We start from the raw sequence: 20,104 nt of genomic DNA on the forward strand, positions 1-20,104 counted from the left end.
GTTTGTCCCCCACAGGCGTCTTGTTTTTCATGTTTGTAGTAAATTTGGTACTTTATCACTGTTTTATTAGGTTATACATCGTGTCAAGTGTCATTGTGTTAACAACATACACTAACAAAACAAAAAAAAGCACCGTGGTATTTTGGACATGGTAGGCTTACATGTTTTTGAACATGTATATTGCAGCACATTCTTTGAAATACTCAGTAAACTGCATGGTACAGGCACTAACAAGTACATATGTAGAATATATTAAAGTATGATGGTATTATCAAGGCTCTGTAAGGGAAATCCACCATTCTTCACAGTTTTTGTTAATTAATAAAGTTAATTCTCTAAATAAATTAATGATTTATAATAATGTTAATAAAGCTGTAACCATTTCACAGTTTTACGCCTAAATAAGGTAATTCCGTTCAATTACACACGCTTTGCGAATCGGTTAAACCGCCTCGTTAAAAAGAGTCGGCTCAAGAGATTGAACCAGTGACACTATGTTGGTTACCATAGCAGCGGCCAAACACTGTCCATGCTCAAGTCATTGTAAACCTAAGCTCTACTCTTATTTTAAACGTTAATAAAGACTTTTCCGTCAAATTGTTTTCAAGAATATCAGAGGAGAACGTGCTTTTATTGAACTTTAAGGTTTGACTATTTAGGTGTGAGTAATTTGTCATGTCAGACCAGGAGAGTAAAACTGAACCCGCGGAGCAAAGAATGTCACAAGAAGTCATTCAGACAGAGACTGACATTCATGAGGAGGAAGATGATGATGATGCTGAAGACCAGAGACGTCAAAACGATAGAAACCAACAAGGAGGCGAAACCAATCAGATAATTTCCTCCAATGACGTTGGAAACTCAACAGCAACGGGTGAAATATAATTCTGCATTTTACCCCAGTTTTATACACTTAGAAAAATAGTATGGTATTATTACTACGGTAAGTTAAGCATGGTCGGTGTGGGCAAAGTATCTTGGTAATACTGTGTTTTTTCTTTGACATTGCTCCATAAAATGGATGTCAATGTAAGTTAAGTTAATACCCCGGTAGCTTGGATTAGGGTTCTTATCATTAGTCATCAAAAACATTTTGTTAATTAATGCAGAAATAAAACTATTAGATGAAAAAAATCTAAATGAAAATGAAAAATGTTGCCTTGTCAGCTTACTGAAATAACGTTACGTTTGTTGGTCACACTTTAGTTTGAGGAACACATATTCACTATGACTTTTGCCTCAATAAACTAATAGTTCATTAAATTAAATTGTTAATAGTTAAGGTAGTTGTTGTTGGGGTTAAGTTTAGGTATGGTGTAGGATTAAAGGAATAGTTCACCCAAATATGAAAATTCTATGGAAGTCAATAGGGCTCCATCAACTGTTTGGTTACCAACATTCTTCAAAATATATTATTTTGTGTTCAACAGAAGACAGAAATTCTTACATGTTTGGAACAACTTGAGGGTCCTAATAAACAGCCCATATAAGTTAGTAATATGCAAGCATATAAGCAACTAGTTATTAGTGAGAATTGGTCCCTAAAGTTTTACCAGTTTGTTTTGAACATAAAGTGAAATGATTTAAAAAAAAAAAAAAAAAAATCCAAAATAGAAGTTGAAATAGAATAGAAAATAAAATAAAAATCCAAATTTTAATAAAAACTGTAATAGCCTAATATATAAATAATACCAAAATACCATGGTATTGAAATGTGGTAATCATTCAGTACTATGGTAAAAAAGAAAGAAAGTGGTATTACCATACAATACCATTACTGTTCCATAGTACCACCACAATTTTTTAAATAAATATTCAGCACATTTTTTGTATATTCATTTTAATATTTATAATTCTAATGCAATTGTTCTTCCAGTTAAGATCTTGCTGATGCCAGAGAGGCACATGATAACGGTGGCCTTCACTATTGGCCTCTCAATCCTGGATCTGAAAAAACACTTCAGCTTCAAGCTGAGGGTCCCTTTAGACATCATACAAATCACTCTAGACGGTAAGACACAAAAGATCATCCTTCATAGGAGAAATAGTGGAAAATTCTGACATTTCTGAGAGTAAAAGAACGCATTTACTGTACAATGATGTAAAGGACACATTAAAAGTCTCTCGGATCTTTTTCATTTAGTTTTACTTTTTGTCTAGAAAAAAGTGTAGATGATGACCAGACACTGATGGATATTGGTGTACAGCCACATGGGATGGTCCAATTTGAGATGAGCTCGCTAGACCCGGAGAATTACCCCATGAGACCAGACAAACCACAGCAGGAGTACAACATGCCGGATGTCATCACTGTCAGAGTGCAAACAGGTACAGTCAAACTTATAGCTGACTAAGGCATTATGAGGATAGACAAGTTTTTATGACAAGTTTCTGGCTTTAAGACACAGAGACGTATCAGGACGTAGTGGTAGAGATAGAGAGAGCCACTCGCGGGAAGGCATTTCTAGGAGGATTCCGCCATACGGTGACCAAAACTGAGTATCATCATGCTGCCGTACAGACGATGCCTAAGAAGAGGCCTGCCAGGAGCATTGAGTCCTTCAGCAGGGACACACAGGTGCACGTATACATACACACTGCACAATGGAGTGAAGGACTTCTTGTGCAGTAATAAAACCCATTAAATGGACAGAACTTTCATCTCTTTGCCTCATTTTTTATTTATGTTAAATTAAAGGAAATGTATAATTTAGCAGAAGGATGGCACATAATGCATTTGCCAAAAAACAAACATTTAGCTAACTAAACATTTAATAAAACCTGAAATAAACATATTTTATAATAACACATTTAATAAACATAAATTTGTATATAAAATAATAATATAATGTAGGCTTTATGTAAAAATATTTTGTATTATAATATTATTGTAAAATATATTGTATTTTAATGTTGTATATAAAATATGTATGATTTATGATAATAAAAATTAACCTTTTTTATATTTTGTTATATGACCTTTATATACTTTTTATATAATGATATAGTGATTGTTTATTGTTTATAACACACACACAAATATAGACACACAAGGAGTTAATCTTCAGTAAAGATTTTTAGAAATGACGTAATTGTTGAGAAAGTTGATACCCATACATTTTATTGATTTATCACTTATGTCAAGACAATTGAATTTTTAGAGAATCTTATTTATATAATATTTTGCCAAAATCACAGTATTATTGACAAATTTTAATTGGGATAAAAACATATACAGTATATATATATATATGTGTATATATATATATATATATATATATATATATATGTGTATATATATATATATATATATATATATATATATATATATATATATATGTATGTATGTATGTGTATATATATATATATATATATATATATATATATATATAAATGGTAATAATATTTCACAATGTTTTAAATGCAGCCTTGGTGAGCATAGAGACTTCTTCTAAAAACATGAATAAATCTTACCGACCCCAAACTTTTGAACGGTAGTGTAGATTCAAATCTTAGACCAATCTGGGTTGCCGTTTGGACTGCACACCCCTAATTTTCTTTGCCATTTAAACAGACGGTGGAGTTGAAACACCAGGATCAGCAGTGCTATAGGAACGCCTCGACTCAGATGACCAAAATCGGCTGTTATGTGTCCAACATGGAGGACAAGCTCATCGCCCCAGGGACTTACATCACTGCAGAAGAGTATCACAGCAAGAGACTGAGAGCTGTACGTGTGTTTGAAGGGGGTTGAGAGAGAATTGCATTCATTCTGTGCATTCGCTGTTCAGGACAAATGTTTATATGTAAATGTTTTTTTTTCCTTAGGTCATTACACTACAGTCACATGTCAGGCGCTGGCTAGCCAAGTGTTTCACAGACAAATTGAGACAGGATAAAGAGCAGCACCTGGCGTGGATGGAAAATGAAAAGAGAAGGAAGAAAGAGGAAAAAGAGCTGCAGATCAGAGATGAATATCACCGCAGGATGAACCCGGAGTCGAAGAGAGACTTTGACCTGCTTTATAATGCCTTGAAAAGTGAGTGTGTGAGTGTTTGTTGCTTACTACAAGCAGCAATGCTACTAACTTAAAGGTGAAGAGGTTTCTGCACCACTAGAATCAACAAATGGAAGTGCAAAAATAATGACTTAATTTTAGTCTCAAGTCTCTCTGAAAACCATGATCATACAGATAGTCCAAAAACTCACCATTGGTTGAAACACTGTTTCTATGTCAGGCTAGTCAGGATGCTCAAACAAACAGAGCAATTTTCAGTTTAAACTTTTCAGGAACCTACAATATTTGACTCATAATCTTTTTTTAACCTTTTTGCTACATTATATTGCATGTGCAACTTTTTAACCAGTTGGTGGGTTCAGCCGGTTCATGCAAATGAACTGGTTAAAATAAATGCTTCAGTGATTCGCCTCAGTTCCTTCACAGATGTCCCCCTGTCTTTGTTTTTTTGTGAAATATTTTTAAATACTGTTGACCATCACTGTTTTTTTTTTTAACTCTGTTACATTACCATTCATTCAAAAGATTTTTTTAAAAGAAAGAAATTAATATTTTTATGATGATAAAGGATGCATTCAATTGATCAAAAGTGACAGTAAAGACATTTATCATTTTTCTAAAAGATTTCTATTTCAAATAAATTAATTCACCAATTAATCACGGTTTCCACAAAAAAATTTCCACATTTTTGAGTTTATCTGTTAAATTTAGCACTGTCACTGTGATTCAGATCATTGTTGTGTCATAAATACTGCTGTGATGGAAAAATGAGCTGATATTTATGGTTTAAAACGTTTAAAAATACATTTAAATATATAAAGCTTTTTTAAAGCTTCATTGAAGTTGACTACATCGTAGTTGGTATGATATATGTGGATTTATACTACAGGGCTGTTGAATGCTTGAATCTGATTGGTTGAAGAACGTTCTAAGGTGTGCATTATTTTCAGGGAAACGCACAGCTAAAGTAGTTCCAGGCAGGTCTTGACCGCATTACAGTTCCATATCACTTCGCGTAGTCAACTGTAATAACGGAAAATAGGATACAATTCATAACAAGAAAAAACATGCAGCCTCATGCGCTTGATCTGCAATTTTCAACGTCTAGCTTCACAATCAATGGAAACATGCAGTTTAATTTTAATAAAGTATATAGGCCTAGGCTATCTATAATCAGTAGAAAATTAAACTGAATATAGGCTAAATAAATAAATAAATGGATAGTCCTGCAGCACGGATTTTTATTGCAGATAATATATAACAAATAAATAGTTATTGATAGGCCTACTTGTTAAAATGGCTTTGTGTTTAATTTATTTGGTTTAATTAATTAATTTATTTATGTGTTTTATAACATCTGTCAATAATAGAAAAAAGAATGAACAAATTAATTATAACGAATTGAATTAATAAATAAATAATAATATTGACGCACATGCTTGTCTCATTATTGCAACATATCTCTCTAATTACTGCATTAATAACTGCATAAAGCCGGGGACACACTTTAAGGCCGGTTATGAATGTAATTTGATACTTATGACTGATCATGTCCAAACGCGTGTTCAGCGCGTTCAGTCTGTGTTCATAGTCGGTGTTTAAAATCTGCTGCAGCGATGAAAACAGTAAGAGAATGTGTCAGCTAGTCGTGTGTCTCCAGCATTAGTCTGCTATCAGAGGCTCAAACCTCCGTTACTAACTCTAAAATGACGTTTTGGACTTAGCAACGGAGACACTGGATTAGATGCGTAAGAAATTAGTCCTACATACAAGAGCGTTTTAATGACAACAACTTTACAAACGTCTTGAAATACATAATCTGAACAATGTTTCGATGTGTGGCAACTGTAGTATAAGCGGAATAATTGACTTCAGGCCGTTGAATTATTAGAAAAATAATGCACACCGAGGTGTAACGGCCACTCCGCTTCGCGTCGTGACCGCATTACCACCTCGGGTGTGCATTATTTTTCTAATAATTCAACGGCCTGTCGTCAATTATTCCTTACATGGAGGTATGTGTTGTAATGTGTGCAGTGATTTGGATATAAGTCAGTGTGATGGTCCTTATTCTTCATCTCTGTATGTCAGAATGGAGGATAGAGGAAGTGGAACGCATCAATGTCACCTTATCTGGTGCGGAGAGAAAGGCAGCGCTGTGCGCTCTACTGGAGCAAGAGACCCAGTTCATCTCCTCCATAGAACAGCACAGAATGGCTGCCGGCACGAGGAACCAGGATAAGGCCATACAAGCCTTCCTCAACAAGGTGCCAATCTTTTGCTAATCGGCTGTTTCATCATGAACATGCTGTATTGTTTTAGAGCAAAACCTTTGTTTGGTTACAGTGCAAGAATGATTGAATATGTCTATTTGATTTGGAACCAAATAGAGCACACAATAATTGTTATAATATTACTTTCAGTAAATCTGGGTGGAAGAAGATTCATTTGGTTTAGTATTTTGAACATTGTTGGTTCATAACTTTGTGTCCATTGAACTTAATGTTGGTCCATTTGAAATATCAGTGTAATAAAATGTTTTTAATGCCTCTTTGCAAGTGGGTAAAGAGGCATAAACTAACCGATAATAAGTTAGATATAAAGTCAGAACAGACACACATACAGGCCTGTAGTGTTTCATATACTGTACCTCCTTTATACTATAGCAGTGGTTCTAAACTGTTTTTGCTTCATGACCCAGACTTTACATTGCCCATAAATAAAGAAAGCTGTCCTCTAAAGCAAACATTCATTTATTTTAATATTTAGTTAATTAATAATTATTAAATATGAATTTATAAAAAATAACTGCATATAAGCAGCATGTTTTATTTGTAATAATTTATATAAATCTCTAAAAGAGAGAGAGAGAGAGAAAACATTTTCTTTAATCTAATGTCCTAGCATCCTCCTAAATGCAAAACACAAATGTCAAAATTTTAAAGACGTTTGTTTTTGACTTCTCTTCAGTCTGCAGAGCCAAAGAGATGGCGTGCATTTGACGGGAAGGTGACACAAATGGACACCCCGTTCACCATCAGAGCCAAGGAGCTGCGAGACCTGTACAGTAGCGTCACACAGGCTCAATTCACAAAGGACGAACGTCTGGATGTGCTTCTCACTCTCAAACACACTGTGAAGGCCAGTTCCAGATCTGTAGTCCAAAATATGGACAAAATATAAACACGTATATTTGCTCATCTAATTTTTAAAATGTACTTGTGAACAGGAACATAAATGCAAGCTAACACAGGACATAGTGGACTTGATTGACAGGGAGATGGACCTGTTAATGAGAGGTGTGAAAAAGAGCAACCTGGATGGATTGAGAAAGAGGATATCAACCCTCTTCCTCCAGTACATCAAAACCCCTCCGTTCAACCCTCAGGTGTCCAAACTTCTACGGGTATGTGGCTAAAACTGTGTTGTTGTCGAGACTAACTCATTCGAGTCTGAGTCAAGACCATGTCCACATGCTCCCATGTCTATGACAACATCAAGACCATATTTTCATGTGTCATGGTCATCCTTGAGTCAGAGACCATATTTTGTATGGTGTTGGTCTTGGTCTAGGTCCTCGAGTCCAAGTCTACGATAATATTTTCATAGTCTTGTTCCTCAGACCATATTTTCATGGTCACCCTTTTCTAGTCTTGGTCTAAACTTGGATTCGAATGAGCTGGTTTCGACTACAACCCTCGGCTAAAGTTCACCATGTACTATCACAGTTCTCAAGATACTGAAATACAACTTGAGTTTTGGTTGGTTTTCTCACTCTTTGAAACAACTCTAATATTTACCCTGTTCTCCACAGGTGCCTCAGGATCCTGCCGACCTGAAAAAGAACATCTATTTGTGTCGTGGCTGTAATGAGTATCAGTCATGCACTGACTTTGCTCTGAATACTAACGCATCTGCAGTCGGCCTCTGTCACCGTTGTATGGAGTTAGACAATAAAGCCCGTCAAAGAGAAGACTTCTCTCTTTACAAGAACATTCTCAGATGCTTGCGTGACACTGAGGCCGAGTGCAGCCCAGATGCCAAAATCACTTACCTGCTGCAGGTAAAGTTTATGCATGTGTTGGTGATTCATTTTGAGGGCATGGAAAGAGCTGGTTGTTTTCCGTAAAACCTGCACCAGTGAAATCAGTAGTTTTAAAGGCGCAGTAAGTAGTTTCACATTTATGTTTTGCACACTGAAATTAGTCTACATAAACAAATAATACATGACTTGACTCCTACTAGTGTGGATGTGTGACGTTTTTGCTTATTAACTTGTCAAAAAACCCTGTTGGTCATGTGATTTCAACATGGCCACCAACAGGAAGGACCACCCTTATGTAGAATAAAACAGCTTTTTCTAGGTTAACTTTCTAGAAATGACTAAAAGCCTATTCACATCAAGAACGATAACTATAAAGATAACTATATTAGCCTCCACACCAGTGGATGATATTGTTCTGTTTAGTCTAAGCGCATGTTTGTCTGTTACTTAAAATGCTTGAGCTTGTTACAGCTGGATGTATTCTGATTGGCTGTCAATGTTTTTATCGTTCATCAGCTGGATAAAATCGTTCTGAAAGTGATTCAGTTTCTCTGTGCCGTTATCGTTATAGCTGTGGTGTGGACTCTGCTATTCTCTAATGTTAAGAACGATTTTTATAACTTTATCGTTATCTTTATAGTTATCGTCCTTGGTGTGAACTGGCCTTTAAGTGCATCTCATGTGAGTCTGCATGAAATTTTTTAAATATCTGTAGAATGTACATTTTTTGGCGGAAAATTCGAGAAACAATTGCTTAGTCCACCTTTAATAGAATAGATTAAAATGAATGGAACACCAAGTTAATGCTTTGCTCAAGACATTTACTGTCCTCATTAGGAGCAGGACCTTCGGTACCTGGTGGATGTACTTTGGGGAGCTCAGTCCGCTTTGAGCGGCTGGAAGGACCTTCATGATTTAATGCTGGTGCGCTGGGAGAAGCATTTGGACTGGAGCCCATGGAACTGCATCCTCCTCACGAAGGAAGAGGCCGCTGCACATCTGAAACTGGAGAACATCGAGAAGGTACTGCGGCTACAACTGCTTTTGAATGTCTTTCACACTTAGAATGATTAAACGTCAAAACGCAACTCAGTAAATAATATAATAGCAGATATTTAAAGCGTTAGTTCACCCAAAAATGAAAAATCTGTCCTTATTAACTCACCCTCATGTCGTTCCAAACCCGTAAGCCTTTCGTTCATCTTCAGAACACAAATGAAGATATTTTTTATGAAATTTGAGAGCTTTCTGTCTCTCCATAGACAGCTACACAACTACCACTTTGATGCTTCAAAAAGTTCATAAAGAGATAGTAAAACTAATCCATGAATTGAGCGGTTTAGTCCAAATTTTCTGAAGAGACACGATCGCTTTATATGATGAACAGATTTAATTTAGGTTTTTAGATTTAGATTTGAATTTGATTTAATTCACATGTGAATTGTGTCTTGACGTATGAGATCCAATGAGGTTCATTCTCGTGTTACGCAGCACGTTTGAGCTTCAGCAAGAACCAATGAGGTTCATTCTCGTGTTACGCAGCACGTTTGAACACGAGCACGTTTGAGCTTCAACAAGAACCAATGAGGTTCATTCTCGTGTTATGCAGCACGTTTGAACTTCAGCAAGAACCAATGAGGTTCATTCTCGTGTTACGCAGCACGTTTGAGCTTCAACAAGAACCAATGAGGTTCATTCTCGTGTTACGCAGCACGTTTGAGCTTCAGCAAGAACCAACGAGGTTCATTCTCGTGTTACGCAGCACGTTTGAACTTCAGCAAGAACCAATGAGGTTCATTCTCGTGTTACGCAGCACGTTTGAGCTTCAACAAGAACCAATGAGGTTCATTCTCGTGTTACGCAGCACGTTTGAGCTTCAACAAGAACCAATGAGGTTTATTCTCGTGTTTTACGCAGCACGTTTGAGCTTTTGTAAGAACCTATGAGGTTTGCTCTGGTGTGTCAAGCAGGTTCAGTTGAGCTTTTGTATATGTTTGCTGATCAATGCTTCTATGTGAATAAAAGACTAAATTAAATCTGTTCATCACACAAAGCGATCAAGTGTCTTGGACTAAACCACTCAATTCGTATAGATTAGTTTTATGAACTTTTTGAAATGGTAGTTGCGTAGTAGTTGCGTATCAACGGAGGGACCGAAAGCTCTCATCAAAAATAGTTTGGAACGACATGATGGTGAGTAATTAATTAATGAGTTTTCGTTTTTGGGTGAACTATCCCGTCAAGAACTATTAGACTAATCGAAGTATTGAAACTAAGTGGAGTAAAACATTTTTAGAGGTGACCAGAGTGAAAACCTGTTCAGAATATTGTAATATATAATAAAACTTTAAACTTTATCTTCCAAAACTTTATAATCAGTGACTATTCACTGTACACCAGTCAAAGCTCCATTTTAGAGATGGTGTTTACATGTAATGCATATACAGAACACACTTGTCTCTGCCACCACTTGAACGCAAACCTATTTGTCCCACCATACAAATGCCCGCTATTTTCACTTGCAGGCATACGATGTGGTAGTTATCCATAATGTCAAGCAGAAACACACACTGGCCAGGAAGTACTTCTCTCAGATACCTGCGATGGCCGAATGTCTGCACAATGCCGAGATTCAGCCTGGTGCCCTCGGCAAACTGTTGGTCTCCAAGCCCATCACCAAGACCACCAAGTAGAATCGCTAAGAGGCTACCCACAATCCTGTGGGATGCTCAGGGACATCTGCAGCTTCACTGTTTCTCTACTTCAGACAGTTTAAGCGTTCTTCCTCAAGATCATTTATCGAATTTGAATATCTTATATGGTAATTAAAACCGGGAGTTGCTGGGCCATTTGCCATTTGGGCCTCTCTCCATTTTGTTTTCCATTCATTAGGATCATTCATTAATGTTAATTAGTTATCATTTGGCAGTACTTGAGCAAGGAGTTTTATGATTTTTGATAACTTCTTTGGTATTTTGTAAAATACTAATTGGTAAAACAATCCTGTGTGGTAGTGTGTTTTAGTGTGGTAAAACAATCCACACTACAATCCTGTGAAAAATGCAGCATTAGCATGTTTTCCCGTGTTAAACTTGAGTACAAAAGCTGCATATAAAAGGGAGATCAGACAGATAAAAAAAGTAAAATCCCTCCATGATTACTCCATAATGCCACACAAGAATGAATCGAAACATTATTCCCAGAAACACTTTGAAAGCCTAAAAAGCTCAAGTTCAAAAGGTTTTAATTAGGCCTTTGCAAATGATATATAGCCTAGATCTAATCAGGAGGTGAGCAATCTAAGATCTGCAATTATAGGAAAAGGTCAAGAACCTCCTCCTGCATTTCCTTTTGAACAAATGGGAATGAGACCACCAGCACCACAGGACTAACGGCTAAAAAGAACGACTAGTGATGAAAGGTTTGAGTTATATTTCTGTCCCTCCATGACGTGAGTTTATTAGATGAGCTTAATAAACCTGTTTTTATTAGACTTTTAGCTTATCGTGTTTTTTGGCGACTGGCACAAAGTCACAAACCCTATCTCTGTCATTCTGTGATCCTGTAAGGAACAATACTTAATCAAACTTCAAAACTTGACAGAACTGATAACAAAAAAAAACGAAAAAACAAGTTGGCAAATAGGACTAAAAGATGCACTTGTTGTTGATCGGTTGTAGTGATGCAGATGAAAGAATTTTTTTGTTATTGAATAAGAAGAATATCAGCATTTTCCTTTTTGCAGGTTCCTGCGTCTTTAAAAACTGTAATGCTTACTGTTATCCTGATTTAACAAAGAAAACACTTTTGTTTGCTGAAATGAAGGTATTATGAAAAACTGGGCAGGCTCTTAGAGCAACATGAGGTTGTTAGGTTATTGTTTGACCTTTTCGCTTTAGGCTTAAGTTGTCTGTGTATGAATAAAGTAAGTCAAAGGTAAGTCAAGATTTTCTACATTATTTTTCACACCAGTATTGTGCAATCTTTTGTAATCTTTGGACAGTGGAAAAGGCTTTTGATCTTTATAATGCTCATATTGATAACTAATTAGTGGAGTTTTATGTAATCTCTGATAGAGCTGTTTTGTTTGTTCCTTGAAAAAGCTTGAGGATTGCGATTAATGTGTAATAGTACAAGGGATGAAGAGGGTGTTCTGTAAAACCACTGAGCCCAAGTTATCCAATGATGTTTCAAGGAAACACCATTTTGCATTTCAGATCCTTGGTAATCCTGACTGTGTAATGACAATAAGGGAGGTCATGAAGTCATAACTTCAACAAGCATCAACTAACCTCGACACCTTTAGACAGATTTGACATTACAGATGGTCATAGGCCAGCTCCTTGAGACTTTTTCCACTGGATTTTCAAGTTTTCCATTGGCACATTTTACAATATATGATTCACAAAGTTATGGAAACCTTTTTCTGCCTCAGTTAAAAATAAAAAGGCAATTGTGAGATAAAGATTAAAGTAAGAATTAAATCTGTAAGAAACAAAGTTGCAATTTTGAGATGTAAATTTGCAATTACGAGAAATAAAGTTTCTCTAAATTGTGAGATAAAACTTTCGCAAATGTGAAAAGTCATGATTATACATAAAAAGTAACAACTGTAAGAAATAAAGTCGGAATTGTTTAGAACTAAATAACAATTGTGAGATGTGAAGTTGCGATTACAAGAGAATATAAATTCGTAATTGAGAAATAATTGCAATTGTAAGGTACAAAATCGCAATCGTAAGTCACAATTGTGAGATTTTGAGTGTGAAGTCAAAATTATGAGAAATATTGTAAATAATATGTTTTATTTATTTAATATTTTTTTACTGCAAGTCAGAAATGGGCTTTCATACAAAACTGCGTGCATTACAGTAAAAGCTTGAAAGAGACAAGAGTTTACATATATCTTTTCATTTTAATTTATTTTTCTTTTCTTTTTTTTCTTTTATGTTTCCCAGAGATCAACTTCTTTGGAAACAAACCCCAGTACAGATTATCGCCTGCTGTGTGATTTCTGAGAGTTTGTGTTTATGAAGTCTCCCAGGTTGTTGTTAACAGACCACAGTACGGCGCCAGATTAGGGCCCAATATGGGAAACGGTGATGACGTTAGAAGAAAAAGGTGTGAATTCCAGGTCATTGTCTGTGGCAATGTCTCGTGTCAGTGGGTTTACTGTATGTTTATAATGGTCTTGCTTTTATAATCTCATATGCAAATTTGTTGTTAACTTTGGTCATAAAATGTAAATATACATGGATCAGGTTAGGAGGGACTTGCATGAGCTGACTGGCAGGAGTCTAATCTTAAAGCTTAATCTCCATGGCCATAAGGCTTTATGACATGACCGGAATGGACCAGTAACAGGGGATGCGGATGGCACCAGGGCAAAGATTAATCAGCGGCACATTATTTAAAGGCCAGCATAAGACAAAGTCCCTTAGTTGACTCCGTTACAGTCACAGGATGAGGCGGCTTTCTTGGAGCTTCGTGAAACCCCTAATCATCATCAGCACACCATTGGCATTGCTACCGCTGCCACTGGTCATCAAAACAAAGGTTAGACATGCTTGAACACGTATGTGACAATCACACAAGACTTTATATGTTCAGCTCTGAATGAGGATAATGTAATGAAGTAAGAATAATGAAACAAAGCTTGTCTTTTCTTATTATATTAACATTGCATGTTTTCTGAAATACTTTTGCACATCCTTTTTGCCTTTGAAATGTCTAAAAATAACTTTGTCTTTTTCTCTGACATCAATTTCAAACAAAAGCTATTTTTTACAAAAAGACATTTGATAGACATTTGTCTGTTTATCTTCTGAATGGATATAAACACTGATTTCATGTCCACTAGGAAGCAGAATGTGCGTACATCCTGATATTAATGGCTGTGTACTGGATGACGGAGGTCTTGCCTCTGTCTGTGACGGCACTTCTCCCCGCACTGCTTTTCCCTCTTTTTGGGCTCATGAAGTCCTCCCAGGTACACTTTACTGAGCCAGTTGCTTTACTCTTGGAAAACAATCTCATGGAAACCTGACTGCAATATTTCTGGACTACTAATGTGGATAACTACTGCAAACACAAGATGTCATTGACCGGCCATTTTTCTTTAGGTTGCATCTGTATATTTCAAAGACTTCCACTTGTTGCTTCTTGGGATCATCTGTCTAGCAACAGCCATTGAGAAATGGGGTCTTCACCAGAGAATTGCCCTCAGATTGGTGACTGCGCTTGGAGTCAACCCTGGCATGTAAGACTTTTATTTTATTTAGATATGTGGTATGTTGTGATGATTTATAGAAGGATCCGATGCAAACACAGCTTGTTTACTGTGAAATGTGTTTCACAGGTTGATGCTGGGGTTCATGGTTGGCTGTGCTTTCCTCTCCATGTGGTTGAGCAACACCTCGACTGTGGCAATGGTAATGCCAATTGTGGAGGCAGTGATCCAGCAGGTTTTGAATGCAAATGAAGAGGCCAACAAAGACCACAAGGGGGCGTTAAGTGGCATCTCCAACCCTGCTCTACAGCTTGAAGGTAAGCTGTTGCAGCTATCATTTTAACCTTTAACGTTCTAGTTACAAGGGCAACATTTGACATTAAACATCTGTTTTCAGATATTGAGGCCCAGTGTGACCAGTCTGAGAAGATGAAAAGGTAAACAAAAATTATCAAAAAACAACAACAAAACAAAACAGAAAATTTATTTTAAGACTGAATGAGATTTTTTTTTTGGCTCTCTTATAGCATTGAAGCAGGTATTACGGAGCCACCTGAAGAACCAGAAACTGTTAAGGTCAGTAAAGCACACACTCTGACATTAAAAAACACAAAATCCTTCTCCTTACCTTAATATAAAATGGTATTTCTCAATATTTTAGGCACCAACTCCACCGTATAGTGAGAAGTACAGGACCCGTGAAGATCACATGATGTGCAAAGGATTGTCACTTTGTATTGCCTACTCTTCATCAATTGGGGGGCTGACTACATTATCAGGAACATCCACAAACCTCATCTTTGCTGAATACATCTATCAGTGAGTTCAGTACTTACCTTTCAACTGATGTGTGCAACTTTATTAGTATTAATGTATATTGGTCCCATTATTTCTACTATATTATCTGATTTGGTCAGTCTATCCATCTAAACTAAGCATGCTGTGCAATTTTATGACCTTCCTCAGGTACTACCCAGAATGCACCATCATTAATTTTGGAAACTGGTTCGTGCTTTGTCTTCCCATCTGCATAATTATGCTGATTCTGTCATGGATATTCCTGCATTGGATGTTCCTTGGTTCCAAGTGAGTGATCGTAATGTCTTCTATTCAATAAATCGTTCCCTGACCTCCCTCTGTCCCTCATTTTTACTGTTTATTTCAAGATTTCATTTAAATTCATCATTTCAAATCAAGCTGCCATTTGCATTTTTCCCACCTCACCACTTCAGCTTCATCTACGTGTCTTCAATCTTCTTCATCCTGCTCTGAGTCTCACTCACAGCCTCCCGATCTCATCGCTCTAGGATAATCATGTTTCATTGGGCAGACTTTTTCATCTCACAACTGCCAAGATTTTCTTCTTAGAATCACTCACAGAACATGGACGCATGGCGTCACGACAGAGATGTGATTGTTTGCATGTGTAGTTTAAATGGATTTTTTTTTGTCATATACAGAGATTTCAGTCAATTCGTCTACTCATTGATGTATGCATGTATGCATTGAAATGGCAGTGAATGAACCAAACAATAAAAGTATATCTGCTTCTCCATTCATCCCTAGCTTTCGTGCCAGTCTGTGCTCCAGACAGCGATCCGAAAGGGAAAAAAACACTGCCAAACTGCTTCGGGATCAGTACAACTCACTGGGGCCCATAAGGTTGGAACTCTACTTTAATTTTTTTTTTTTAGAAGGCTCTTAAAAGTGTAAAATTGAGTTATTTTTAAATTTGCAAGCTCAAAAGTCCACACAAAAGGGAGATATTTTATTTAACAGAATCAAGAACATTCTGCCAGACTGGGGATAGAGGTGCTGTGATAATGTAAAATACATGAAAAATAATGTTTTTGAACAATCAAGCATGAAAACATAGTACACCCCAAAAACAAAATCAAGACTTCGTAAAAGGGCATAATAGGACCCCTTTAAAACTGGAATACACCACACAACTTTTAATACACTAGGCATCATGCAGTTGCTACCAAAAATTGGGCATTATTCCCTAAATGAGTGTGTGGATTGTTGTGTCTGAACACAACAAACTCGTGCAGAAACACAAACCTCGTAGCTAGGAGACGCATGACAAATGAAAACAATTCATGTTTTAAAATCGGCTCAAAATATCAAACATGTTTGATATGTTCTGACTAGATGGATTTCTCAGAAATCTGTCAACTCTGACTGTTCAAAATCTGCAGACTGATGCTCTGACTTTTGGCAACTAGCGTTGACTCCTCCAGAATGCAAATCAGGGCAAATGTTGTTGTGTTTAGGACAATGAAATGCTGACCATTTCTCTATATCACTGTTTCTCTTCTGATCTAGTTCCCAGGAGATTATCACCTTGATCATCTTTATTCTGATGGCAATATTATGGTTTACGAGAAACCCAGGTTTCATGCCAGGCTGGTCATCACTGTTCTCTGAGTGAGTGTATTCATATTTTTCAACGTTTTTTTGATGTAGATGTACAGAAAACTACTGCACTTCAGAAGTCATCATCATCTTCAATACTTGTCTTTAGACTTCTTATTTATCCTTTGTATGTTGTTATTTCTTCAGTCAACCAGGTTACGCTACGGATGCCACTGTAGCGCTGTTGCTGGGTTTCATGTTCTTCATCATCCCTGCACACAAACTAAAAGCAGATCACTATGGTACGGCTTACTCATTTCCTTTTTGCATGTGTGAAAACCTTAAAATGATTAGAGGCTCACTGTTAGCAGCTTTGTTTCTGATTGACGTTGTCGATCCCTGTGACAGAGGCCTTGATAACGTGGAAGGACTTCCAGGCCTGTATGCCATGGGAGATCAGTCTGCTCGTGGGTGGCGGTTTTGCTTTGGCTGAAGGAACAAAGGTAGGATCATGATTTAATGGAAACTCAACTATATCTGTAAGAGAAAAAAGAGAAATGAATATAAAAGTGCAAGACCGCATTAATAGATGAATCAATTACTGGTCCTTTTTACAGGCCTGAATTCAATTAAACAGGCCAGTCTAATTCACTGGTGGCTTTGGACAGACTTGGACAGCTCAATTGCTACCTTACCTTCATAATTTTAAAACATTAATTTCCTTGTAGAAGAAAAAAATGAAAAGACAGATCACATCAAAGCCTCGTAACAGCGTGCAGCCCATTATCGTCGTGAGGAGAACAACAATTTTACTGTGTCACTCTGTCTGCTTTGACGTTCCATTCAAGCTAATTACATGCCTCCATTATAAGACTGGCACTGAAGCACATCGTTTCAGCATAACGGCTCCTTCTTCATGTCAGTCGCAAAAACTGGAAACAAGAGCGTCTACTTCTTAATATTCTCCTGGTGTAGGTGGGCTGGGGTGGGGTCTTATCATCAAGGCTCCAGCGCTGTTTCGATACAGACACCCAAATGTCATGGCAAGTCCAGTCTTTAAAATGTTCAAAGCAGAAAGGGTGACTACTGTGCTGCATTCTCCATATGCAATGTCAGCCTGTCTGGATGCCATATCTTGACAAACAGCTAAATTACGAATCCATACTCTGTTGACAAGCATACAAAGAGATGTTGGTACATTACATTTATCAAAGTTCATGAATATCTTGGTTGGACACTTTCACTCACCTTTCAAACTGATCAATTTTCTTTTATTTTTCCCCCGACAGATATCTGGTTTATCGTCTTGGGTTGCTGAATTGCTGACTCCCTTGGGAAGCCTTCCTCCTTTAGCTACTGTCACCATTGCCTGCCTTATTGTTACCTCTATCACAGAGGTGGCCAGCAATGCTGCCACAACCACAATCTTTTTGCCAATACTGGCCCCCTTGGTACGTGTTATTTCAATATATGTAAAATATAATGAATGTTACTTTCATGTCACTTTTTTGGGCTATTCTCATCACAAATGATTTTTGTCAGGCTGAGGCAATTGGAGTCAACCCTCTGTACATGCTGGTTCCCTCGGCCCTGTGTGTGTCCTTTTCGTTTCTGCTTCCGGTTTCTAATCCTCCTAATGCCATTGTCTTCACATACGGTCATCTTACAAGTATGGACATGGTGAGTCCCTATAGGATTTTGTTCTTGTATTTTGCATTGTAGATTTCATAATGTATCAAAGATGAATACTTGTATACAGTAACTAAGCTTTGAATGGTTTCCTTGTCACTATAGGTAAAGGCAGGGCTGGGCTTAAACGTTATAGGCATTCTTACAGTCATATTAGCCCTCACAACATGGGCAACACCTCTGCTTAACCTGGACACCTACCCAGACTGGGCACCAGTGGTAAACAACACTGGAGTATGACCATCAATGTGAAAATCATAGAATTGTGGACAGTTTAGTTATGAAGTTACATGGGATCCCTCACAGTTGGCTGAATTGTTGACAGGGGAACTTCCACAATCCAAATGGTTTACTTGTTTGGATCACTTGGACAAGAAGGTATAACCAGCTTGCCTTAAGATATACAACAGACTGAATGCTTTGGGTTCCAGGAGATGTTCGGTTTGAACATCATTGTTTATATATGTTTGTATTATAAGTAGTTTTTTTAATCTTTGTGATAATTGTGTCAAATTTGTAATTCCTTTTGCCATTTATTCTTTTGAGGGGTTCAAAGAGAATAGTAAACGCTGTTTAAAACAGGATGCTTTGGTGAACAATGTATGTGCACAATTAAACAGTGCAATGTTTATACAAAATGTATTATATTAAAAATATTTCTTAAACTCTAAGAAGAATTTGCGTGACAGGGTTAGTCCCGTCGGTTAACATAGCACTTAATGTTATATAAGATTGTATATTTTTGTTATACTCTAGCATGTACATATATACAGATAAGTGAACTGTATAAGTAGAATGTTGAAATTACATTGTGAACAAAGGAAGGAGTAAAGGAGTAAATAACAGACAAAATCTAATGTTCAACTTTAGACACTGACTTATCACAGTTATAAAAGTTACTATCAAAAAAGTGGCCATTTTTAGCTTTTGCTCCTGTTGAGTTTTAAGGGCATCATCAGTCAGAGTATTCAATAGTTTTTTAGTTCAGATAACAAAGACATATTTTGTTTTTTAAATTTACAATGTGTTTTTGTTTGTTTCAATACTATTTTCATATTCACCTCACAGAATACTGCACTTTTAATGGAATCTCAGCGTTGATTTTGGTTAACATCTATTGTTCATATGTGCTCCTTGTGAGATGTTTCTTGTTACGACTAAAACTGAGACAGTTACTTTTTGTCTGTGTGTTCTTTGAGAATTATACGTCAATATGAGTCCATGTGGACACAACACAAAGTCAAGTCAGTCTGGAGTGGATATATGTTTTTAATATACAACCAGAACCATTCATAGTCATCATGTTCTAGCGGGAATTCATACTGATTTAAAAAAAACAATGCTTTGTAAAATTGGATGTTTTGAGTGGATTGTCTCATCTCTAATAACTGAATCCCCCAAAAAATGTTTTGACATATCTAGTCAGGGTGGCAGCCTTATCAAAGAGATTCAAGGGGCAGATTAGCTGTGATGAAATGAGGTTACAGAGAAAGACTGTCATCTATTTATGTATATCTGCAGTGGAGGCTGTTTGAAGATAAGTAATGCACATACAGAAAACAGCTCTGAAAGTATCTATCTTAATAAAATAATGTCTTCTCATTTTCATTAAGGGGGGGGGGGGGGGGGGGGGGGGGACTGTACAATAATAGAAACATATAAGACTTTAGAACTAATGTAAAACAAAACAGGAGGCACTAATGTGCCATCAAAATGGGCTTGGGCTAATATTTGTTCTCAAAGTGAGGCAGTGATGAGAACTAAT

The 20,104-nt window shown here is 36.8% G+C and overlaps 2 protein-coding genes across 2 annotated transcripts; both read left to right on the top strand.

Moving 5' to 3' along the window:
* The first annotated feature begins 473 nt into the window (after nucleotides 1-473).
* Nucleotides 474-11,939, top strand: iqub (IQ motif and ubiquitin domain containing). Its single transcript, XM_084095158.1, has 12 exons — nucleotides 474-874; nucleotides 1,877-2,011; nucleotides 2,161-2,328; nucleotides 2,403-2,578; nucleotides 3,575-3,730; nucleotides 3,829-4,039; nucleotides 6,110-6,285; nucleotides 6,989-7,159; nucleotides 7,248-7,424; nucleotides 7,833-8,081; nucleotides 8,901-9,086; nucleotides 10,589-11,939. The coding sequence occupies exons 1-12, from the start codon at nucleotides 676-678 to the stop codon at nucleotides 10,754-10,756; spliced, it is 2,172 nt and encodes a 723-aa protein (XP_083951284.1). The 5' UTR covers nucleotides 474-675; the 3' UTR covers nucleotides 10,757-11,939.
* A 1,082-nt stretch (nucleotides 11,940-13,021) lies between these two features.
* Nucleotides 13,022-19,707, top strand: slc13a1 (solute carrier family 13 member 1). Its single transcript, XM_084095159.1, has 15 exons — nucleotides 13,022-13,619; nucleotides 13,924-14,052; nucleotides 14,186-14,322; nucleotides 14,422-14,609; nucleotides 14,690-14,729; nucleotides 14,820-14,868; nucleotides 14,954-15,111; nucleotides 15,259-15,378; nucleotides 15,859-15,954; nucleotides 16,621-16,722; nucleotides 16,858-16,952; nucleotides 17,059-17,153; nucleotides 17,940-18,101; nucleotides 18,193-18,330; nucleotides 18,445-19,707. The coding sequence occupies exons 1-15, from the start codon at nucleotides 13,527-13,529 to the stop codon at nucleotides 18,577-18,579; spliced, it is 1,737 nt and encodes a 578-aa protein (XP_083951285.1). The 5' UTR covers nucleotides 13,022-13,526; the 3' UTR covers nucleotides 18,580-19,707.
* The last annotated feature ends 397 nt before the right edge of the window (nucleotides 19,708-20,104 follow it).

Source organism: Abramis brama (assembly GCF_963993115.1).
Source record: "Abramis brama genome assembly, chromosome: 20".
In the NCBI taxonomy this organism is placed as follows: Eukaryota; Metazoa; Chordata; class Actinopteri; order Cypriniformes; family Leuciscidae; genus Abramis; species Abramis brama.